This window comes from Rattus rattus, chromosome 6 (genome assembly GCF_011064425.1).
Source record: "Rattus rattus isolate New Zealand chromosome 6, Rrattus_CSIRO_v1, whole genome shotgun sequence".
In the NCBI taxonomy this organism is placed as follows: Eukaryota; Metazoa; Chordata; class Mammalia; order Rodentia; family Muridae; genus Rattus; species Rattus rattus.
In genome coordinates, this window is record NC_046159.1 from 140527681 (window position 1) to 140553042 (window position 25362).

At 39.9% G+C, this 25362-nt stretch overlaps 1 protein-coding gene across 1 annotated transcript in view; it reads left to right on the top strand.

Moving 5' to 3' along the window:
• The window catches only part of Abcb1 (ATP binding cassette subfamily B member 1), a 77117-nt gene that overhangs the window by 3372 nt on the left and 48383 nt on the right, over positions 1-25362 (top strand). Inside the window, exons 2-6 of the mRNA XM_032907039.1 lie at positions 22-70; positions 10293-10440; positions 21856-21910; positions 23787-23978; positions 24663-24834. Of these exons, the coding sequence (XP_032762930.1) occupies positions 22-70; positions 10293-10440; positions 21856-21910; positions 23787-23978; positions 24663-24834 (616 nt within the window). The remainder of the gene's footprint in view (positions 1-21; positions 71-10292; positions 10441-21855; positions 21911-23786; positions 23979-24662; positions 24835-25362) is intronic.

Genomic DNA, 25362 nt, shown 5'->3' on the forward strand with positions numbered 1-25362 from the left:
CTTATTCTGCTGTATTTTCAGTAAAAAGGAGAAGAAAGAAAAGAAACCAGCGGTCAGTGTGCTCACAATGGTGAGTTTTAAATGTACTGCCTTCTAATCCACCCCCTAGAAAAGTGGTAATTCATCTGGAACAGCGTTTGATTGGACACTATAGTGAAGGAGAGATAAAGTTTAACTGCTTAGCGTTCGATTCTCAAAGGAAGGCAGCTCATAATTTGTATGAATTACGAGTTAGCAGGTACCCCTTCCTGCCTGTATTCCTGCATTCTCCTTATAAGTCATATCTCTGATACATGGCCTTCATCGGCATCTTGTGGTGATCTTTGCCGTCCAGCTTTCAGAGATGGCTACATTGCCTGACATTTGTAATGCCCCTTAACATCTCGATGGGGTCAAAGTCCTAAGCACTTACAATAATAAAAGGTAGCAATGGATTATTTATTACTGTGATTTAGCATATGCCATTATTCTTCTGTACTGAGTAACTGAAAATGTAGAACTTGAAAGGATTACATAACCATTTCGTTTTCTGGTTACATGCTGGCTGTTTGGAAGCTTTTCTTTAAACTCACTTGGAATATAACAGGAATTTTATAGGTGTGGCTATTTATTTTTAAATGATCTCTATTTCCTTGAACACTTCCTCTTTTTTAAGGGTCCATGCAAATTTACACGAACTGTCCCAGGCGCTGGGACCTGGGAGAATGCTCAAACAATCGAGTCCTGCTTTTTATAATTCACTCTTTCCACTGGCCATGTTATGAAGTGTGCAGGGAGGGGGGAGCGCCATGTAAAATGCATCTTTATACATTCATCAGAAGAAATAGATTTAGGTAGGAAAAACAGTTTCACGGCTTGCCCTGAGGACTCTGGGTATCTTTCATCATCTGCATCTTCTTGTGATGGCGTTTGCTCTCGCTACGGTTCCTTTTGTTACATGTCTCTACTCCTCTTCTTGCCCTTGTCATTATTGTTGCTGTTGGTTTCATTTTGAGAAAAAAGCTTGTATATCTTGGCCTCTAATTCCCTACGTACTTGATGACGACTTTGAATTTCTGATCCTCCTGTCTCTACCTCCAGAGCGCTGACAATGACAGAATACTACACAGGTCACCATGGACATAATTTTTTTTTATTTTAGATTTTATTCTTCCTTTTAAAGATTCCATTCTTGTACTCTTGCATGAGAAGAAACTTTTATGTTAAAGTTGGATTTATTCTTGAAATTTAATGTATGCAGTTACCTTAATACCAACATCATTCTTATTAAGTTATTGTTGCTATCCTTTTTATTTTTGATACAAGCGGTCCACTCAGGGGCTTTGCGCATGCTCAGAATACCAGAAAAGTGCATCTTTATTTCTGTTTTTACTTACTGTTTCTAGGTTATAATTTCTTAAAGACTTGAGGTTTATTTTTTTTTTATGTTTCAGGAACTGTACCCTAACTACTATGCGAAGTATCAATATTTAATTCAAACCACACCAAGGGGGAAGGGGATAGAGACAGACATACACACAAATGCAAAGTTTGAATGTGAAATAGAAATAACCTCGCACGTATAACAATATGTGCCAGACGTTGTTATAATTACTTCCCGCACAAGCTCATTTAATCCTTAAGGCAGGTACTGTTATTACAGGTTTACAGCAGAAACAGGGCAAGCATTTTCTCGCCCCCAAATGCTGACTAAGGTGAGGATAAGGGGAATGTGTTTAAGCCTTCTGACTAAGTACTGCACTTCTTCAGTGTTGTTCTAGTTACACTGATGACAAGCTGCACATGGAAGGAAGGGCTCATTTCATATTACAGATTATGTCTACCAATGAGGGCAGACATGGGAGGAGCTTACAGCAGAAGCCCTGGTGGAAAGTTGCCTGTGGGCTTCCTCCCAGACTATACATGTTTCTTATGTAGCCCAAGCCTACCGCTCTAGGGATGGTATTTCTCACGGTGGGATGAATCTTCCTATATCAATTACCAATCAAGAAATCGCCCTACAGATAGATTCATAGGTCAATGTGATATCAGGAGGCAGCTCTTCAATCCTGGTTCCCACCTCAGATATGTCAAATTGACAATCAAAATTAGCCAATAAAGGTGTCTTTGTCTTGTCCCAAAGAGTTTATGTAGAAAACTGGACCCTAACCTCTATGTAAAACCTATGAACACAGGGATATAGTCAGAAGGGTTTTAGGGTAAATTCTAATACTATTGCAATGCTTTTGAATACTTTCTAGGTAAGACTTACTAGGGGAACTCAGAACTCAGGATGTTACTATAGTCACACCTAAGATTGGGTAATGTATTCAATTAGCAATAATAATAATAATATATCAGATAAACCTCATTGGCTATGACAACAGCTCTCTGAAAAGCTGCCGCTAAGTTTTATTACAGCAAGAGGACAAAAATCAGTAATGGTGTGAGGCACATGGAGTGAGGGTCGGACGAGATCAGACGCAAGCTCCCTGAGTTACCGGTCCAAAACAACCTTTTCCCCAGCAAGGAGTTGCAAGTTGTAATAACAGATGCAAAATTATGCTCGTCATCAGTGGAGAGCTTCGGTGACAGGGTCAAGGTTCTCACTGGGAGCTAATCATTAAGGACCTTCCTGCCCAGCAGGTACCAGAATTGGATTCATTCATTCAGCATCATTCACACTGCAGAGTGCAAATTTACCAGTTACAATGATGGACCCTTCCTGGATCCACATTTTAGATACCAACCATCTAAGTGGTTCTTTCTGAACATTTCTAGGCTCTTTCTGCTCCCAAAGTTCATTTACGTTTAGGAGGGAACCTTAGGCGGTTCTTGAGGAAATGGTTACAAAGCCAGGAATTTTTATACATTTTTATACTGGTTTTCTTTTGATGTCAGGTCTCATTTTAGTTTAGAGACACAAAGGTAGAATCAACTTGAAGTGGGGAAACTGGGCAGGCGGAAGTAAAAACAGGGCACGCGCATGTTGTTTGCGATTCCTTTAATATGAACTCAAATTTCACACCCCCTGTTAGCATTTTTTGGCAGATTTAACCCTGAGCTATCTACAACATGCACCGTATCAGCCACCATCATTCCGAACACGTGACAGCTCTCAGCCTCAGGAACCAGTCCTTTGTCAGGACCTTGCGTGCATTATCTGAAGTTTGAACTCCTCTTTTCCTTACGCATAGCTGGGCAGAATGCACACTAAGAAGTTAAATAATGTACTACAACTCACGGTCACATAACTATTATAACGGAAGGCCCAACTTTTACCCAGATACACAAGTAGACTATATTACTTTTTAAACCTGTAATTGTTTGTCATAGCTTATGGTTGGTTAAAATGTAACCTCCATGAAGCTGAAGAGTTCTTTGTTAACGCTGTTATCTTGTGATCATCTGGTCATTGAAGTCTTTGTCACCTGGCCTAGTGTCTTCTTCCCACTCCTGATCTTCTTACTCACCCTGTGACTTTTATTGCTCTATGAATAACCACTCCTTGACCTTTATCAAGGTAATAATCTTATGAACCTGTCTGAACTTGGATCTGGTCCACCCTGTTTTTCATGGTAGAGACACCCAGTGTTGATGAGGCATTTTGCTTCTGTAGACAAAGTCTTGCTGTGCAGTCCACACTGCTTTGAAACTAACATACTCTTTCTAGCCTAGTAGAAGTAATGTGTGCCTCCACACCTGGCCCAGTTCTTACAGCACATCACTTACTTGACCTTTGAACTTTGGTTCCCACCTCTTCTGCCATCTCTGGTCCCCACATAGCTACTATCATTCCCTTGCTCCCATATCCTCAGTCTCTCTGAATGGAGTTTGGCCGCATAGACAAGTCTTCTTCAATCATTGTAGCCAATTAGCTTGAATGTTTTGGAATTTGGTTTCCATTCCCACCACTTGCTCAATTTTGTGGATGTTTGAAAACTCCCTGACCTCGAATCTGCCCTTGTCACTGGCCACCAAATCGTTTCTGTGGTACTACGGTGTGGTTTTCTCCCACCTCTTTGGCTTCTAATGTCACCTTCCCCCTTTAGGAGTTTCTCAATCCTGTATTCCCTGAGTCCCTGACAATGCTGGTATTCCTCTACTTCCACACAGATGTTTTTAAAGTATGTTTGATCCTTATGCAGAACGGTTTTTCTCTTCCCTCTCTCTATCCATTCCCAAACATATCCCTTACCACTTGATAGTACTCCTACTCCTCCTTGGCCAGCTTCATTTACCTATGCCCCAGTCACCCTTCTATTTCGGTAGCCGTATCAGCCCAGACTGTTTTCTTTGACTCAGTTATAACATCCCCACCCTTACTCAGCCTTTGTGAATTATACTCACACCTTGTTCCTTTTCGCCTAAGATGGCTTCTGTCTATGAAGTCATGAGCTCAGATGTGTCGGTTTCAGTCACAGCTTCTGGGTCCTCCTAAAAAATGTTGGCTCTCTTTTCTTATCACTCTTTTTGACTCTGTGCATCTATTCTTTAACGCTGTTGTAGGAAATGCCGTTGGGTAGATTTGAGAAGAAAATGCCATTGGGTAGATTTAAGAAGAAAATGCCGTTAGGTAGATTTAAGGCAACACAGATCTATGCTCTTCCAGTTCTGGAGTGAACTAAAGGCAGGGTGTCAGGAGGATTGCATTCATTCTGGAGGTTCTTGATAAGAATCCGTTTCCTTCCCATCTGGAGCTTCTAGGAGGCGCTTACATTCCCGTGTCCCCTTCTCGTGTCACTGTAGACTCTGAGCGCCTACCTGCCTCTTAGAAGCATCTTTATGAGTACAGTGGGTCTACCTGGATGTCCCAGGGCAATCGTCCTCAGATGTCTAGCGTCTGCAGTCTCTCTTCCCATGTGGGACAATGTGAGAAAGCACATTCTCAGCGTGTCCCAGGGTTAGACTGTGCACATGTTAAGAGTGGCGTTACTTGGCCTCTCGTACCTTTATATTCTTCTAGCATCCACTGAAGCGTCATACTTCCCAAAGCCTGCCTGTCAGAGTCACATGGGTTCATTTCAGTCCGTTCCTGCAAGAGTTGTATGGCTTTTCTTCTCTACACAAAGGGATTGTAATGCTTTTCCTTTTTACCTAAAGGGAAGCTTTGCAGTAAAAAACTAAGCTGTTTCTAATATACATACCACATATGGTATGACCTCTCTTATTTATGAATTAATTACAGACAGACATCTTCTCCCTACTCTTGTCCTATCATAGGGTTTGTTCTTTAATATAAACCAAGCTCGCTTCTACTTAAGTGTCTTTGCATGTATGCTTCCTACCTGAATGCTTAATTTAGAGATCCTCATACCACAAACTGCATCCTTCCTGTTACCGAGGTCTCGTCTCAGAGAGATGCTCCCTGACCTGCCAGTCTAAACTCACTGACCCTGTCAGTCACCTGAAGTTATATCCTGTGACTGCTTAACCACGTCCTCACTTCTGACAGTTCTCTCTTTCCTGCACGTGTGCTCACGAGAGTGAAGTGTTTTTATGCTTTGTTTGCTGTTGTTCCTCAAGGGTCTAGAACAGTGCCCAGATCTTTAATAGGTTCCTAGATACTGGGTGGATATTGGCCATGTCTATTCCTATTACCAATTGTACTCATTGTAAGCATTCTAAGGGCAGGTAACCTGTGTTTTCCACCATCATTGCCAGTACTTAGAGCCAAATGTGAACCTTATTATAGCTCTTTAAACAAATTTAAAATGTTGAATGAATTCTCTACCTCAGTGGCTCCAGGAAAGTCATGTTTCTACTCATGCCGTGAATATTACCTAAAGGACTTTCCTGCCTGCACCGTTCACTTCTTCCCTGGCATGGTTCCCCTTTAGCTTTCAATACCAGTTTGCTTCATTCTGTGTTCTTGGTTTACGTTCCTCTGTCCTTCCTATCAGCCTCTAACCAAATGATTTTCATTTCCTTTTATTTTAAAGGCCTTCAACTATAACCAGTTAATACCTTCATCCAGTTTTATGTTGTACCTGATGTGTTGTTACAACTCTGTTGTCTTATTCTTTAACTATAAGAGTCTGAAAATTCTTATTGTAATGTTTGCAAACCAATCATAGTAATGGGTACTTCATGTTTCATATTACCTTCTTGATAAAAGTTTTCTGTGTTGCATCGTAATCTTTGTAACAGCTGTGTTAATTTTTATCACTTTATAGATAACAAAACTGAGGTTTAATTTTTTAAATTACAATGATTACATCAATTCCCCCATTCTCTTTCCAGTTCTATATGCCACCGTTTCCAAGTTCCTGGCCTCTTTTTTTCTTGTTTATGTAAGGATCAATATATAAACACGATCCACTGGGTCCATTTAGTGTTCTTTGTATGTAGAACATTTCAAGACTGGCTACTTGGTTTCGGATAACCAATCAGGGACTCATCCCTGAGAAGACTAATTCTGCCTCTCTCTGCAGTTCTCAGTTCTGTAGTTCTTAGATCTGGGGGTGAGGTTCCATGAGATTCCTCCATCCAGTCTGGCATGTCTGTTAGTGTTGTCCTTCTTCAGACCTTGTGCAGACAAGTCTAACTGAGATATCACGAGTATCTCATCCCTGCAGTTTCTAGGAGGCGCTCTCTCAACAGACTTCTTGGTCCTCTGGCTCTTCTGCCCCCTCGTTTGCCATGTTCCCCGAGAGATCCTCTACTTGCCCACCCCAGCCTTTTCCCTAATAAGTTACAAAGTCTTTTGGTGGTGGCTTTTATCCTACTGAGCGTTAGGTGACTGCTTTCCTCAAATCCCATCCTTTCTTTCAGAAGGTCACAGAGAAATAAGAGAAAGCCAACTCGTCTTTCTATCTCTGTTGCTAGAAAAATATTAGTATCTGCATTCATTCTTAGTTTGGTCGTTCCAGTCTAAGATGAATAGGAATACTTCTCTCTGTTTTGGAAACCATCTTCTCTTTGCCAAGTTTTACGACATAAAAAATTCAGACATAAAAGAATAGAGAACAACACTGGTAAACACATCACATACGGCGAATAATTATTAACATATTACCACGCATGATTCAGCTGCACCCACAAGTTGCAAGGTAACTCACGTATGGCCATGTCATTTTATTAATTTCAAAGGGTTTTCTGTAAAACATTTCCTATAAAATATATTTGACTGATAGCAAAATGAGCAACACTTTCTTAATATTATGATTTTTATATTAAAATTTCCCAATTATCTAAAAATTGTGTTTTACAGTTGATTTGTTCAAAGTAAAACAATTGAGATAACATTTATTGTTTTCTCTTTAGAACGGTTTATGTCATTTCCTTGGAACATCATTAGATTTAGACTTCCATGCCTATCCTTTTCTATGGAGAAGTTGTGTCTAAATGTTTTATTGCTTTCGGATCAAACACTTTTAGTAAAAAAAGGGGGGGATGTTGTATCCTTTATGGCTTATGACTCTAAAAACATCACATGTCAAGGTATTCCCCGTTTATTTATGGTGTTCTCTGATCACTTGTTTAAAATGATGACAACATTGTATACCACTCCCTAGCAATGAAAAGGAGTCATAGGGCATCGTGAGACTATATTGTTTAACTTACTAATTTTGTTTTCTACAGATGCTACCCTTTCCTAGGTTACTGAAGTATTACTTTCTTTATTTCATAGGATATTACCCCAGGTTACTTCCTATGTTTCTTCCATCTGTCTCTTTGTATGGCTTACCTGTAGACATAGGACACTGTGAGTGAAATAGCTCCATGGCATTGCACCACAACCTGCTAGTTACTTTTTCTCTTCCTCTTTTATCTCAAGGTCTAGAAACGTCATCATTCTGTCTTTGTTGCTTTGTGTCCAGTTTTGGCTTTACTCCACGCACCCCTTTGCTCGTTCTTTATGATCTAACCCATCCCCATGACTGCCGGTATAAAGTGGTGACTTGGATGTTGAGTTTTTAACATCCTGGGTAGCACTTCCTGGATATGAGTGTAGACACTCAAGAGACTTCTCTGCTCTCCATCCTGCCAAGCACTTAACTCTTCCAGTTTTCCCATCTCCATCAACGGTACCTCTTAGTAGTTAATGTGCTTTACTTTTGTGCTTTCATGTATGAAAACTCTAACCTGCGAAACTTCAGCCTTCTCAAAGTCCATTTGAACCTTTCTTGCTTCTCCTTGCCTTTCATTCTGGCTAGAATGTCTTCCATCTTGCTTCTGAACCCCCTCCCTGTTCTTCCTTCCAAACCAGAAGGAAGCAACACTCCATCTATGATTGAGTTCCACAGAGGAGCTAATAATCACGGGTCCCATTTTTTATCTGTTCTTTACACTCTCTGCCAGAACATGCAGAACACACACTGCCTGTACTTTCTGTTGTGCCCTCCCTCGGTTCTTTACGCTTTCTGAAATTATGTCTCTTTGGTATTTATTCTGCAGCTTATATCTGTTGTTCAGTCAAACAGTCAGAAAGTATTTGCATGTATCACCCCCTGGTTTTGATTTTAGCTAACGAGAAGTTCTGGGGGTGAAATGTTGATGATGTTGGTGATGAGTGAAATTTCTCCCTATTCCGAAGAATCTAGTTTTTGGTGTATATAATAGATATTTTAAAAGAAGATAATTTCTGCCTAGTTCTTTCTCTCTCCACTTTTTAAGGAAGAAGACAGTTGTTTAGACAAAATAAAGAATGCATTGGCAACCTTTAGCCTGTGGTCCCATCACAAATAAAATATGCCCGCTCGGGGTTGGGGATTTAGCTCAGCGGAAGAGCGCTTGCCTAGCGAGCGCAAGGCCCTGGGTTCGGTCCCCAGCTCCGAAAAAAAAAAAAAAAAATATGCCCGCTCACTATTCTTCCCTTTGGGGTCTGATTTGTAAAGAAGATGATCTCTTTGAAAGATGGTGATTGGAAAATTGTGTCATTAGCCCACACTTAATCTCACTTGATTACTTTCTTAGTAGTAAGATATAATTCAAAAACAAGTACCTAAGTAATATAATATTAGATTTTTTTTTTACACAAGCCTCTGCTTTTACTTACTGTTTATTAGAGTTGTTTTTGTTTAGGCTCCCACTGTTTGGAGCACCTGTAAGTACTGCCCAGAGCGCTCTTACTCCTTGTTTTCCCATGGGTCACTTCAGTGCTTCTCCTCACTTAGTACTGTCGTTATGTAACTTTAGGATTAGTTCTGTCTCCTTCTGAAGTAGATAGAGGCTCTAAACTCTTGGTTTCTGCTTCTGTGCTTTTGTATTTCCAGATCCCAGATCTTTACTTTGGTTTACATTTCCTGCCTAGGGGATGACTTTTTACTCAATTCCTTCCCACATTTAAAAAAACAAAACAAAACACAAAACTCTCGCCTATAGCTACATGTATACACGTGCCCAACACCTGCTTCCGAGCTTGAGCACAGACTCTCGCACCCATTTTGGTACTATTGCCTGATCTCTGTTCATCGTGTTTCTTTTATTTCCTGTTAGACTGTCTACCTAGTTTTCCTCCCATGATGATAAACACGTTCCCTGTAACTAAGTGGTACATCCTGTGACAAGACAACCATTTTTCATAGGGATTTCTTGCAGACTCTCGTATTTTCTATTTTCATTTTCTCATATTCTCTTCCTTTTCTCAGATCATTGAAAAGTATGAACTGTCCCCTAGATGGACCCTGGGTTTACTTACCATTTATTTTGCTTCCTTCTCACATCACGTTTTGGATTCTGATAAGCCTTCTTTTCCTTCCTGCTCCTTGCCTGTGGTCAGAGATGTGCCCATCTGTATTAGTCTTTCATTATGACCATATTCTACATCTTAGGGAAAACGTTCTGGAGAAATACTCATCATCCAAGTAATCATTTTTCTTTTCCAAATATGTTGAAATTATTTTACAGCTAAAATAATACCATTGTATAATAGACCTTTAATCAAAGACATTTTTAAAAAGTAGGGAAATGTTTCTTCCATGGTGTCTTAAAGGGAGCCTTGGGCTTTCGGGGTTTTTATTCCATAAAATAAAAAATGGTGTCTAGTCTTAGAAAATCAAGCCATAGCTCTGCTATCTCTGCTACCTTCTCATTAATACCTTTTATAATTCTCTCATGTAAAAAGAGAAGACAGACTACTCCAATATGAAGAATTAATATAGAACTCAATAAATGAGTCAAACACCCATTCTTTTTTCTTAAGCTGTTGTGGTAATATGGTAGAGGGCAAAGAGGCAAGGGCAAAAGGGAAGCTTAGACTAGTAGCTAGTAGTCTGACAAAATATTTGTGTTTGGGGTGTAGAGGAAAGCATCCATGACACATGCACGAAACTATCTGATGCCCATGCTCTATTTTCTTCTCTTTGTAGTTTCGCTATGCAGGTTGGCTGGACAGATTTTACATGCTGGTGGGAACTCTGGCGGCCATTATCCATGGAATTGCGCTCCCACTTATGATGCTGGTCTTTGGAGACATGACAGATAGCTTTGCAAATGTAGGAAACAACTTTAATTTGAGTAAGTATTGTTTGTGGTACCATTTGTGCTGGAAACATGCAAAAATTATTCATCTAAAGTAATTCTCTGTGGGGCCTTAATAACGACACACTACAGCATTTAATGGTCTATGTAGTGGAGGCTGTCCATTCTAGCTCACCCTTGTAGTAAACTTGAGAAGATGATTTAAGCATTAGATTAACTAGTGGAATTGTTAAGAGAGATATGTAGAAATAGAGAGGGGATCTTTGAAGTCAGTAATGTCCCCCAAAAACTTCAGGAAGAAGTACGGGAATCTCCTCAGGTCCTTGAATGATAAGCTGGGAAAGTTATGAGAGGCTGTGGTAAATTGACACTGTGTGTAAGAGAAGAGCCTAGGATGATTCTAAGGTATTTAACATGAGAAATTAGAAGAACACAACTGTTGTCAAGATGGGAAAGAGGGAAGCAATCATAGATTTTAGCAGCAATAAACACCAGCAATTGTGTTTTTTTTTTTTTTTTTGCATTGTTAAAGTTTGGGCTCTCTGAGAGCAAGTCAGGAATGGAGAAATGGGGCCAAGACAAGTGTAAAAGAGATTTGTTAGGATGAATTTGTGAGAAAGGATGAGATCCAGCAGGCAGGTGTTGATGCTTGCATTAGCTATGTGTAATGTTCATTCTTAAAACCAGGAAAAGGTAGAGAATATCAAGTGCCAGAGTCCAAAGGTGGATACATGGGGAGGCAGACTGTGAGAAAGTTCTCAGGACAGCAGATCCTTTCATTTGCCAGTGACTGTTCCAATGGACACAGAACCATGGATAGTACAGAAACCTGCATAAGTATCCACGATAATGTTTACTTTATCACAGTAAGAGATTAATGACCACAATAATAGAATAAATATAACAATACGCTACCTTCAATGCTATGTGAATGTGGTCTCTCTGTTTTTCTCAAAAATGCCTTTTTGTGCTGCTCTCTGCCCCCTTCCTCTTGTGATGACGTGAGATATTACAGTCTCATGGTTGACTGCAGGAAACTGAAACCACAAAAGGCCTAACTGTGGTGAGGAAGGTCTTGCACTTCAATTTTCTCATGATTTTGAAAGTAAGAAACTTGCTTCATAAGAAATGAGAGCAAGAAAGTGGGTGGGCTCTTGAAAAAATTTGTATGCTATACACATGAACCAGGGAAAGCCAGGTTAATAGCTCTATGCTTCAATCTGAAAGATACTCAGGTCAAGCAGAGATTGAATTAAACTGAATGAAACTTAAAAAAGACTTAGAGCTCAGTTTCTACAAAGATAGGATAAGTGTTAAGAAGGGATGAGGCTGCGATTCAGTAGTAGAGTGTTTACTTACCAAACATGAAGCCCTAGGTTCAATTTAAAAATTGACTACCCCAAATCAAAACACCTCAGAACTACATACATACTTCTTGGCTTACAATGACCCCTCAACATTTGGAATTTTCTTTTTATTTGATGCCAGGGATTAAACCCAGGGCATTGCATGTCAATATCTGAATTTTAAGTCTCTGGTGCATACAATGGATTCGTTTCCCTAGAAGCAGTCATATAAATATTACTACGAACATTTATGGAATCTTTGGTATTTGACATTGGCCCTGGAAACTATTTCTTTGTAGTCACAAAGAACCCATAGCCTACCCGAGGTAGGGCTACTTCAATTCTGTAAATACAAATAATGATTTATTCTATTAATACAAATAATGATTTGAGCTGGGGATTTTTATGTATTTTTAAGTAATGTAAAATCTGTATGCTTTTCCTTTCTGCATCTACAATATTGAAACAGCTTGTAAGAATACCATGCCAACATTGAACTGTCATATCTTCTTTGTAACATCCATTCATGGAAAGTCTTCAGTACTTCCTGAATTCTTTAGTTCCCATGCAGTCTATATTTTGCGGCAAGCTGTGCAGTTGGCTATCTCCTTAGCTTCTAGTCGAAGAGTTTTCTCTTCAGGGGTCTCTCTCTGGTAGCTCAGCAGTCACGATGCATGCATTTATGTCATTCTAACCTTACCCAGTGTTTTGTGGAGTCTCGATACAAGCAGTACTCTAACACTGTAAGAGGTATTAACTCTGCTGTGCACACAGGATGAACGGACAGTGCTTGAACTCAGCTGATAATAAAACAAATTATTCATGTGTTGAAATTTAACCCAGTTTGGGAAGAGACTATCATATAACTTCTTGAAGTTAGAAGGACTGACTTCTGATGGACAACAATGAACTAAACACGTTACATTCATCAGTCGTTCTTTGCTATGACACATACCTGAGAGGAAGAATTTAAACAAAGGAAGGAATTATCTGATTTCTTTCTACCCATAGTTTCAAAAATTTTATTCAAGTTTAGTCATATCAATTGCTTGAAAGCTGAGGGAAAGTAGAGATTATGATAGCAAGAGAGCATGTGGTAGATGAGCTTTTCACCTCATAGTGACAGGTGGAGGGATACATACATACACACATAGGAGGAAGGGAAGGAGGGAGAGACAGAGAGAGAGAGACAGTGAGAGAGAGAGAGAGAGAGAGAGACAGAGACAGAGACAGAGACAGAGACAGAGACAGAGACAGAGACAGAGACAGAGACAGAGACCGAGAACTCAAGGCCAAGATATTCCTCAAAGGCATGCTATGCTCCCAGGAATTTTGCTCCTAGTTTTCTTTCAACTAGTCCTCATCCCTACAATTTTTATCTTTTCTCCATAATACCATCAAATTGTGAATCCATCAGTGGATCAATCCACAGCTCAGTTTAAGATTATCATGATTTATTCATTTCCACCAACTAAACATGGGATTTCTCAGGGATACTTCATGTTACACCCAAACCCTACCGTTTCATATTTTATCTAGCGGTCTTTTGTCCAATGCTATTATATCTTATATTGCTTTATTTCTTCATTATCCAGACATGAATTGTTTCTGATCCCTTTAAGGGTACAAGTAGTATCTTCTGGCAGAGAACTGCTTGGTACTAACATTACCTAAGCTACTCTGACGTAAGGATAGACAACACTATGGTCCAAGGACTTATGTCTTTCGAAATGAATGAGGGCATTCTAACCCTTGATGTACTGGGAGGCTTTGGGATCTAATTGGGTCTTGAAGGTAGGATCAGTACCATTATGAAAGTGGTAGAGTCAGACAGCAGGCTGGTCAGCCAATAGGCATAAGTCATTTGAGGGGAAAGCAGCACAGGTGGAAGTTTATGGCTGTTGGATCATCTGTGTCACGGGCAGCAAACCTGCTGTGCTGATGGCAGCCTCCCATCTGGACAGATGCTTGGGAGATATAGCATCTAGGAACACTGTCTGGTTTTTCTTGCTTGTGGTTGATGGCATGTTCTGTACAAGAATACTTGGAAATCTGGAATCGTAATGTTGTTGTAGAGCTAGAGGGGCCTTGTAGATCATATATGTCTATGACTTACTATGTCTTTTCAGTCAGAAAACCCTCTAGGCAATTGACATCTCTGATGAAAGCTCATCAGGAAAAATATCTCAAAGAGATCCCAAAAGGAAAGGAATAGGAGCCCAGAGCTGAGGTCTTTGATGCTGGCCTGTTCTACTACCCTCTGCAACACTGAGGTCCCTTTGAGAGTCCAGCCTTCCACAGCCCAGCTATGACCCATGTCTGAAGTCTGCTTCATACACAGTTCTATCTTATAAACTCCTTGGCATACTTCCATTCCTGCCTGGTTTTGTGCAGTTCTCCACATATTGTCACAGCAAGGTTTTCAAAAACAGAAACCAGTTCACTTCTGTCCCTATGATTTCCCATAATGTGGAATAAGTTCGATTTGTATTTAGTGGCTCATGTAGCATGATTTGCTCTTTCCCACCTGCCACATAAATCTCATTACTCAGGGCTCCTTCCTGTTCCCCTGTTCTGTTCAGGACCTTCCAGTCTCCTTCTTTACTTGGGGTGGTTCAGACCCTGATAGTCTATTCATGTCTGAACTTCTCACCTCAAAGAAACCATAATATCATTGCTGTACTTGCGTATTGGAAGTTATTACTCTGAAGTTATCTTGTCTATCGGTTACTTTGCTTGCTTACCATGGAAACTTGGGTAGGAAAAAAGGCATAAGGGATAAAAAGGAAGTTTGTGGAAAAACTTGGCTAGAGGTTTCAGCAGTATCACCCTATCTTGTGAAATTTGGATCAAATTGTACCATGATGTCTTCCCTAAAGAGCATGGGGTGTAATTTAGTTATGCTGTATGCACAGTGAAGTTCCTGTGAGGTCTTTTGTGATCCTACAAATGGCCACCCTCGCCACATAGAATGGTAGACTATTTTCACTTTTAATCTTATGTGACACTTGACATTACAAGTAGAAGAATTCTTGGATGGATTGTTTTTTATGAGACTACTTCCCTGTCTTTGGAACAGAGTGGGTTACCACGGACACAGCTACCTGAATGCGGAGATACAAAGAGAAAACCTATTTCAGTTTTTCACTTTGCACTTAGGTGAATGAGAGGGGACAGACAGTCAGGGATGCTTCCAGTCTACATTGACTTAGCAATTTTACTCATGTGTCAATCAATTACTATGAAATTCTGTGATGAGGTGAGCTACTATGCTAAGGCGAAGTAATTTGATGAAGAGGTCATTTTTTTCTTTTTCTTTTTTCTTTTTTATGGCTTATTCATGAAGGAAGAGTGTTTTCTGGGGGGAAAGTTACTAAAGAATATCCAGGTAAAGTAAGAAAATGAAAAACTGCTGAAGAAAAAGTAGGTAGAATACTCAGAGAACAGCAAATTCCTTGGTGTGCTCAGAAGTGGGGCTCTTTGGAATTAGAGCTGTAGAAGGTAGGGATGACAAAGTTCTGCGAGTTGAGGCTGGAAATTTGTGTGGTGAATGTGGTATTTCAGAACCCCAGTGTGCCAATTTTTTTTAATTTTATACAATGTAATCTCCACTCTGAGTCCCTCATTATCTAAGGTGGCAACTATTTAGGGTAGCGTAGACGTTTTAGTGCAGCTCTCACCTTGCACTGGTTTGTCTGAGAGACCCAACTTAACTGTGTTTTCTAGACTCGTGCTGGAGATTGAACCAATGCTTTGCACATGGGCAAGCTCTACTGCTGAAGTATACTCTCTCCCCACAGCATAACTACAGATGAGTAAAGGCCAAATGATGTTTAGCACCATCTCAAGCAGAGTTGACTCAAGCCTTTTGTTCCCCTCTCTTAGGAGCACTGGAGGAATTCAACTCCTTCTGAGTATCTTCAGGTCCAAGGAGGCTCTGGGAGCTGTCCCATGACTGTCTTCTCAGTGCGATGTGCAATCATTCCTCTTTTGCGCTCTCACTCTGGGGTGTGTAGAGCTGGCTTCTCTTTCCTGGACATTTCAGTGTCTGTTCTTTCACCCGTTATCAACGGCATCTCTTCTTTAAGGCACTGAGAAAATATTTTTGAGTCATAAAAAGTGAACTTTTATCCCATGAATTTAAATGGTATTTGGCTTTGGTCAGTTTCCTCCCTAGAAGGGTTTGGATACACAAAAGACAACAAGAAATCTACATACATTCTGTTGTTTGTTTGTTTGTTTCTTTGTTATGACAGCTGTTCTCTGCTGAAATGGTGATTGCATAGTTCCATAGTTATTAGAATGAGAAGAAAGATATGGGGTTAAAAAAATTAAAAGATCATAGCTAAAATTTCAAAAAGACCCATCTGCTGTGCATACTGTCTATTATGGAAAGATTGCAAAGGGATAAATATAGTTATATGTCACAGACTTTTAACCTTTTTGTAGCATTAACTATCACTGAAGATTGTAAGTGAAATGGCATGATTGCATTGTCATTTCCAAAGGTGTTATGTGACGGCACCATGAATGAGATGCTTTGAGTGGAACGATCATTTATAACTTGTCACAGTTGAGGATAAGATGTTGAGAAGAGTTCAACTGAGACTGCATGCTCAAGAACTGTACAGGAGGGGTTGGGGATTTAGCTCAGTGGTAGAGCGCTTGCCTAGGAAGCGCAAGGCCCTGGGTTCGGTCCCCAGCTCCGAAAAAAAGAACCAAAAAAAAAAGAACTGTACAGGAGAAAGACAGTCAAAAATCCCCACAGGGATGTGAGAGGGGCTCATGAAGCCTCACCCCTATCTGAGGAATGGTACACAATTGATAGCTTGTGGGTAAAAAGACTCAATGCTCATTAGGAATGCAAGCCATAGTAGCTACCTATGCTCTAGCAGATGGCCCTACACCCACAGTCATACAGGCATACAGGCAGCATGACATGACTTGGTGGGTGTCTTAGTTAAGGTTTTACTGCTGTAAACAGACACCATGACCAAAGCAACTTTTAAAAAGAACATTTAATTGGGGCTGGCTTACAGGTTCAGAGATCAGTCAATTATCATCAAGGCTGGAGCATGGCAGTGTCCAGACAGGCATGGTGCAGGAGAAGCTGAGGGTTCTGCATCTTCATCTAGAGGCTGCTAGCAGAATACTGACTTCCAGGGAGCTAGGATGAGAGTCTTAAAGTCCACACCCACAGTGACACACCTACTCCAACAGGGCCACACCTCCAAATAGTACCATTCTCGGGGCCAAGCATATACAACCACCACAGTGAGGTTTTGGGGTTTTAAAAAGAGCACATTAAGTTAGAAGAGAGTGCTAGAAGGACTAGAGAGAAAATAAGAGGGGAGAAAATGGGACAGATTTAGTAAAAATATGTTATGTCCATGTATGAAATTACCGAACAATGATACATGAAAATATGTTAGGGACCCAGAGCTTTAATCATGACCTAGGATGGGTTGGAACATCTCCAGGTACAGATCTGGAAGAAACAGAAGCGGTGGGAGTGTCTACACTCACTCTGGCAAGGTTCTCCGAGTTCTAGGAAATATCAGTGTGTAGGAAAGAGGGAAAGCACAGAGAAGCAGTGAAGGGGAGCTGAGGTAGAAGAGTAAGAGTGGTGAGGAACCAGGAAGCTGAGGTTCTAGCAGCCAGAAGGCAAGATGGTCGTCAAGGGTCTCAGTACTTCATTAAAAGCCAAACTAAGTTTAGCTTTGCCACCCTAGCTAAGCTAATGGCTGATAGAAGAACCGAGAATTATAACCCCGAGAATTCCGGGCTCTTCTCACCCCCAAATAAAATCAACTTTAGATGCTATGCAAGCATTCTTCATTGCCACAATTGTTTTGGCGAGTAGTCCTTGATACTAGATATGTGGTGTAATTGTAGATGTAAACAGGAGCCAATTTTGACCTTGAAACTCATGTTTTTCAAACTGTAAAAGAAAAACAAAAGAAGACTCAAGACTCAGAAGCTACAATAGCCAAAGAGCATTTGTGTAAGTTCTTATGATAAAATGAAAAATAGTAACTGACCGAATGTCTCAAAACCTTCCCCATAGTCTGACAGTTTTTGACCATCGGTATTCATATATTAGATTTAAGACTTTTTGATTAGTAATGTTATTTTAGTAACATACATGGAATTATTTCAGACTGAGGAATTCTGAAATCAAAAATACTTCTAGTCCCTAGAATTCTGTATAAGTAACATTCAGATGTGGAATATTCAATCTGGAATTTCATGGAGGTATTTTGTTAGACTTGGAGAATTTCGTGTTGAGTTGACAGCGATAGACCTTTGTGGTAGCAAACTATAAACATTTCCTGGTGAGGTATAGAGATGGCTCTCCCCCCCCCACCCCCAGATTTACCTGTACTCTCTAGCATATGATTTCTTAGTATTTACATCTGAACTCTGCCTCCAACCCCAAGAACTGGGCAGGCAGTTCTACATTTACTCGATATCTTCAGTCAAATGCACAGCTGCCACAAAATAAAATGTTCAACATTGAACTAATAATCTTCCTTGATTTTTCCAGACCAACCTCCAGGTTTCCTACTTGAAACTCACATTTTTCAGGTGGTTGGGCTTATGGTCTTGATCAATTTGTTTTTACTCTCTACTAATATCCCCTCCATTGGAGGCTCCTATAGCTTCTTCCTCTTTGCCCGCTTTCTCTTCCTATTCAGACAGACTTTCCCTACATTCTTATAAAAGCTGAAGCCTCTTAAATTTTATTCTCAAAATTATACATTGCTTGAATGCTAAAGCTTTCTGGGTCACACTTCTGATTATATCCACTTTATTCCACCACCATTGAATGTCTGCTAGTCTGTCTTTAAAATAGACAGTTACCTACTTCAGACTACATTCTGGCCATATATCCCCTTCCTACATGCACATCACACACTTTCTTACCTCTTCTAAACTGGGAACTCCTTTACATGTGCTACAGACTTTCAGGACATTTTTCTTAGTTTGCCATCAGAGGTTTTTATTTATTTTCACAGCTGTCAAATCAGATTCATCTTCATAAGTCTTTTACATACTGTAACATTTCTAATTGATTCTAAGGTTTAAAGTGTTCCCCTACTGTCTTAATTGTGCTAATTTCTCCTATAAAATATTCATCATGAATATTTACATATTATACCATGGTGTGTGCATCATTGCTTGTAACAGTAAAGTGCTGTAGACAACGAAAATCTCAATTGACACGGAGATTCAATTTTTAAAGAAACTAGGTGTACACATATATTTATGCATATGTATACAGGGGAACTTGAGAGACTTGAAAATACTACACATAAAAATATTAAGTAGTGGTGATTTTTGTTTATAGGGGTAGTAAAGTTATGAAAGAGTCTTAAACATATTCAGTTCAAAGTTAGTATTTCTTAATATCAGATGATGCTTGTCAATGTTATATATTACACTTTAATTTATATTACATGCAATAACTTCTTTTTTTCATTTTTATTAAAATGGGAATTTCTTATTTAATTTCAAATGTTATTCCCTTTCCCACTTTCCCATCCATCAGCCTCCTAACCCCTCCCCCTCTCCTTCTCTATGGGTGTTCCCCTCCCCATCCACTCCCCATTACTGCTCCCCCAACAATCCCCTACACTGGGGGTCCAATCTTGGCAGGACCAAAGGCTTCCTCTTCCACTGGTGCTCTTACTAGGCTATTCACTGCTACCTATGCAGTTGGAGCCCAGGGTCAGTCCATATATAGTCTTTGGGTAGTGGCTTAGTCCCTGGGAGCTCTGGTTGGTTGGCATTGTTCTTCTGGGGTCGCAAGCACCTTCAGCTCTTTCAGTCCTTTCTCTAATTCCTCCAATGGGGGTCCCATTCTCAGTTCAGTGGTTTGCTGCTAACATTTGCCTCTGTATTTGACATGTTCTGGCTGTATCTCTCAGGAAAGATCTATATCCAGTCCCTTTCAGCATGCACTTCTTAGCTTCATCCATCTTATCTAGTTTTGGTGGCTGTATATACACAGGCCAAATGTGGAGCAGGCTCTGAATGGCTGTTCCTTCTGTCTCTTTTCTAAACTTTGCCTCCCTTTCACCTTCTATGGATATTTTTGTTTCCCTTGTAAAGAAGGAGTGAAGCATCTGCATTTTGGTCATCCTTCTTGAGTTTCATGTGGTCCATGCATTGCATCTTGGGTAATTCGAGCATTTAGGCTACTATCCACTTATCAGTGAGTACATGCCATGTATATTTTTCTGTGATTGGGTTACCTCACTCAGGATGATATTTTCTAGTTCCATCCATTTGCTATGAATTTCATAAAGTCATTGTTTTTGATAGCTGAGTAGTACTCCATTGTGTAGATGTACCATATTTTTTGTATCCATTCCTTTGTTGAAGGGCATCTGGGTTCTTTCCAGCTTCTGGCTATTATAAATAAGGCTGCTATGAACATAGTATGTGTCTTCGTTGTATGTTGTAGCAACTTTTGGGTATGTGCCCAAGAGAGGTATAGGGGGGTCCTCAGATAGTGCAATGTCCAATTTTCTGAGGAAACTCCAGACTGATTTCCAGAGAGGTTGTACCAGTTTGCAATCCCACCAAAAATGGAGGAGTGTTCCTCTTTCTCCGCATCTTTGACAGCATCTGCTGTTGCCTGAGTTTTTGATCTGAGCCAATCTGACTGGTGTGAGGTGGAATCTCAGGGTTGTTTTGATTTGCATTTCCCTTATGACTAAAGATGTTTAATATTTCTTTAGGTGTTTCTCAGCCATTTGGCATTCCTCAGCTGTGAATTCTTTGTTTAGCTCTGAACCCCATTTTTAATAGGGTTATTTGGCTCTCTGGAGTCTAACTTCGTCGTGAGTTCTTTGTATATTTTGGATATTAACCCTCTAGTGAATGTAGGATTGGTAAAGATCTTTTCCCAATCTGTTGGTTGCTGTTTTGTCCTAACAACAGTGTCCTTTGCCTTACAGAGCTTTGCAGTTTTATGAAGTCCCATTTGTCAATTCTTGATCTTAGAGCATAAGCCATTGGTGTTTTGTTCAGGAAATTTTTTCCAGTGCCCATGTGTTCGAGATTCTTCCCCACTATTTCTTCTATTAGTTTGAGTATATCTGGTTTGATGTGGAGGTCCTTGATCCACTTGGAAGCTTTGTACAGGGTGATAAGAATGGATCGATTTGCATTCTTCTATATGCTGACCTCCAGTTGAACCAGCACCATTTGCTGAAAATGCTATCTTTTTTCCATTGGATGGTTTTGACTCCTTTGTCAAAAATCAAATGACCGTAGGTGTGTGGGTTCATTTCTGGGTCTTCAATTCTATTCCACTGATCTACCTTCCTGTCTCTGTACCAATACCATGCAGTTTTTATCACCATTGCTCTGTAATACTGCTTGAGGTCAGGGATGGTGATTGCCCCAGAAATCCTTTTATTGTTGAGAATAGTTTTAGCTATCCTGGGTTTTTGTTATCCCACATGAATTTGCAAATTGTTCTGTCTAACTCTATGAAGAATTGGGTTGGAATTTTGATGGGGATTGCTTTGAGTCTGTAGATATACAATAACTTCTAATTAAAAATTGAAGTGTCAAAACATGGGCTGTAATATAGCTGAGTAGGTAGAGTGCTTGCCCAGCATGTATGAGGCCCTGGGTTTGTGTGTTAGGTTCAATTCCCCAGCACCACATAGATATTGAGTATAGAGGTCTCTTCCTGCAACCCCAGTACACGGAGGCAGAGGCAGACGGATCAGAAGTAGAAGTGAGTTTAAGAACCTAGATTACATGAGATCCAGTCTCAGATGAACAGACAAACAAATCGAGAACTTCATTGTTAGGTTTCTAGCGTATACTTGAGAGTCAAAGATGCAGTAATATTTGTCACCGTGTTTCTTCTGGCATATGTACACCACTGAATTTAGGCTGTGTGTGGTCACACACAGTCAACGGGGCAGCATTTGAACAGATGTCAAAGTGCTTTTACAGAAATGAAGCTGAGTCGGTTAAGTCTCTTTTTTTCATAATAAAACAAGTTTCATTCATTTTGTGCTTAGTTTTAATGGAAACCAAAGAAGCATAAAAGTTTCATGTTTGCTTTGTGTTGTTCCAGGTTTGTACAATGTTTCTACAGACATATATGCCAAGCTGGAGGACGAAATGACCACGTAATTTCATATTACCTTTACTATTATCTTATTAACATTTTCTGCGTCGATCTAATCATAGTAATATAGTCATAGTTCACATTATAATAATAAAATTAGAAGGTTTCAGGCTATCATCATTAGTTTTCAAGAAACATGTTACAGTTTTTTTTAAGTGTTTACATCATTAAATATATTAAGGTTGTCCTTCAATTAAACTTATGTATGCAGTTGAAAAGATTGCATGCCATATATACAGGAATTAGAGAAATTTAAAGTAGCCCATTAGATATATTTAAATTCACGATAGTTACTTTCAATGGCCTAGTGAGCAGTTTGCTTCCTGGCTGTTTCCAGTCATGGTGTAATGCTAAGATAAGCTGACAGAAATTCCATGAACTACACATGTAATTCTAAACAGAAAATACAACATCCTAAAAGAAAGGTAGTCATGCTGGCCTTAAGTCACATGGACAGACTTTTTATTTTGTTAATGATTTATTCATATTGACAGTCTGTGCAATTGCTGTGTAATAGAAGTCCAAAGGTATGTGCTGGTGAGTCAGATGATAATGTTTCTGTATCTTACTATGATTTCTCTGATAGACTCGAGAAAGATGAGACACAATAACATTTTGAAAGATGAGAATAAAATACTTATGAATATTCCTGTGGGGAGGCATATTTTTTAATACTGGAGATACTCTATTATCTCCAATGGGTAAAATGTACTACATAAAAACACGCTAGTATTTCACCGCATAAAAGTTTTACTTGTTCAATGGAACTTCCTTTGAACTCTCTTGCACTATCACTTGTACAATAATTAATTTCACAGTTATATGTTAACTAAAATGTAATGTTCCAATTACATCTTCCTTAATAAGTATAGTTTATAACATGTAGCTTGAAGGATGATTTGCTTAGCAACATTCTTATAGGCTGACTGTGTGTTATATTTCTGTTTTTCAGTCTGACACTTGGTGTGAACATTTTTATTCAAAGATAGCAAGTAAAGAACATTTCAAACATACCAAATTTTATCCTTTGTTCATTTTGCCTTGAAAGAGCTTCAAGTGCTTCAGTGATAGAGCATTTTTCTAGCATAGATGAGATTCTAGGTCCCATCCCATGCACCAGAAAATCAACAAGAAGAAGCAGGGTTTCTATTTAATGTGTACATGGACTGCTTAATGAAGCCACAGGACTTCTAGCTATAGAGGCACAGCCAAAAAACACTTTTTCAATTGTTCTAAAGGGTGTGATTATATGTTTAAACTGGGAGGAAAACTGTTGGATTCATGGAACAGTTTAGGTTAGCTCTCAGTAGCCAGTTGGGTAAATGCCACGGAAACATCAGTTTTCAGTTGCCATTCATCGTCCAAGCTCTGCTAAACTAATAGTTCACTTCTTGGTTCTACTTTCTATGAAGTTCCATCATGTTTTCCCTTCATCTGAGGCGCACAGCTCACCCTTAAGCCTTCATCAATTCATGCCTATGTAACAAAAGTAGAGAAGACTACAGCTGCAGCCTTAGTGTACTAGCACACTAACAATCTTCCACAATCACCGACGCTCTCTGAGTAATTATAATGCACCAGGCACTGGCCTGAGTACAATTATGACATATTACAAACTCCTATCTCCATAATACATAACTGAAGTTCAGGTTATTAAGCATCCTTAGCCACAAGGTAGTTAGGTGAAGAGCTGGGATTTGCCTCAAATCCTTTCTTCGATATTGCTACAGACTTAGGTGGATGCTAATCCTTACAGCTCCTTCAACCCCTTCTTGTTTGTTAAGAGTGTGAGATTCCCAGAAAATTAAAGAAAACTAAGTTGTGTTTAGAGAGAAGGATTGGTTAGAAAACAGTCATTCATTGTTCTTGTTTTTCAGGTACGCCTACTATTACACGGGCATTGGTGCCGGTGTGCTCATAGTTGCCTACATCCAGGTTTCATTTTGGTGCCTGGCAGCTGGGAGACAAATACACAAGATTAGGCAGAAGTTTTTCCATGCCATCATGAATCAGGAGATAGGCTGGTTTGACGTGCATGACGTTGGGGAGCTCAACACCCGTCTCACAGAGTGAGTACTTCGTGTCATGCTCAAGTCAGATGTGGGCTTGTTCTTCATGCTGTGAAGTGGATACCACCAGCTCTGTGAGGAGTGACAGGATGTCACTGAGCAGGGTAAAGCCCTGTGTCTCACACAGCTTCTTGTTCACAGTACCCTGGCAGGGAGGGGGGGGTCCTGCTTGCCTGGCACTGAATGAGGGATTAGGCTGGCAGAATCAAGACTGATCAGAGCAGTGGTGTGCAATGGAGCAACAATATTTCTGGCTGGTCCCACTGAGCCCTTTCCTGCCAGGGCTCCATGGCATCCTTTGACAACAGTGGAAAGAAGGAAGGGGCTCCTGTCTGTCATCCTCTGCCTCATGAAGACATGGTGAACTCAACGATTTTGTATTCATAGAGGACAGCACCATATGCACACAGCAGAAATCTCTGAGCAGCTTGAAATCTCACAATAAATAGTCTTACACCTCCCATGTTTGTATTCTGAGGCCATATGAACCACAGAACATTGTTAATGACAAATCTCCTACTGACAGCCTTCTCTCATCCTCAATTCCCCAAAGGACCAGGCATACCAAAGATCCTAGGCACAGATTAATGTACTCTCTCTTGACAAAACAAAACTGGCTCAGGAGAAAAATTGTGTATTCGCAATTCCGACATTATGTGTAACACAATCTCTTTCTTCTTTTAGTGACGTCTCCAAAATTAATGAAGGAATTGGTGACAAAATTGGAATGTTCTTTCAGGCAATGGCAACATTTTTTGGTGGTTTTATAATAGGATTTACTCGCGGCTGGAAGCTAACTCTTGTGATTTTGGCCATCAGCCCTGTTCTTGGACTGTCAGCTGGTATTTGGGCAAAGGTAGGTGAAGCCCGTGAGTCCAGATTTTAAACTCTTTCTCATGATCCACGGAAAAGCCTTTTAACCACAATAACCCTGTCTGTGAATTTTATACACAATTTCATGCGTTTTGCTAAAATATCAGCAGGATATTTTATCAGCTGAGGATAAAACATCAGCTGAGCTAGCCCCATAGTACTTCATGCTGTCTTTAGCCGTGTGATTATTTGTGAAAAAGAGATGAAAAAAGAGAAAGATCTTAAGTTCATTCTTTGCCTTCATAAGAAAAGATACACTGAACCCATAAGATTTGTAAATATCTGTCTTAGTGACTTTTCTATTTTTGTGAAGAGATACAATGACTAAAGGAGCTCATATAGAAAGGAGTTGGGGCTGGATCATAGTTTCACATAGGTGGTCCATTCCCATCATGGCCAGACACATGGCTACAGGCAAGCAAGCAGGCACAGCACTAGTCACAGTTGCTGAGAACTACGTCTTTATCTGTAAGCACAAGGCAGAGAGGTGGGTCAGGGAGAACTAACTGGG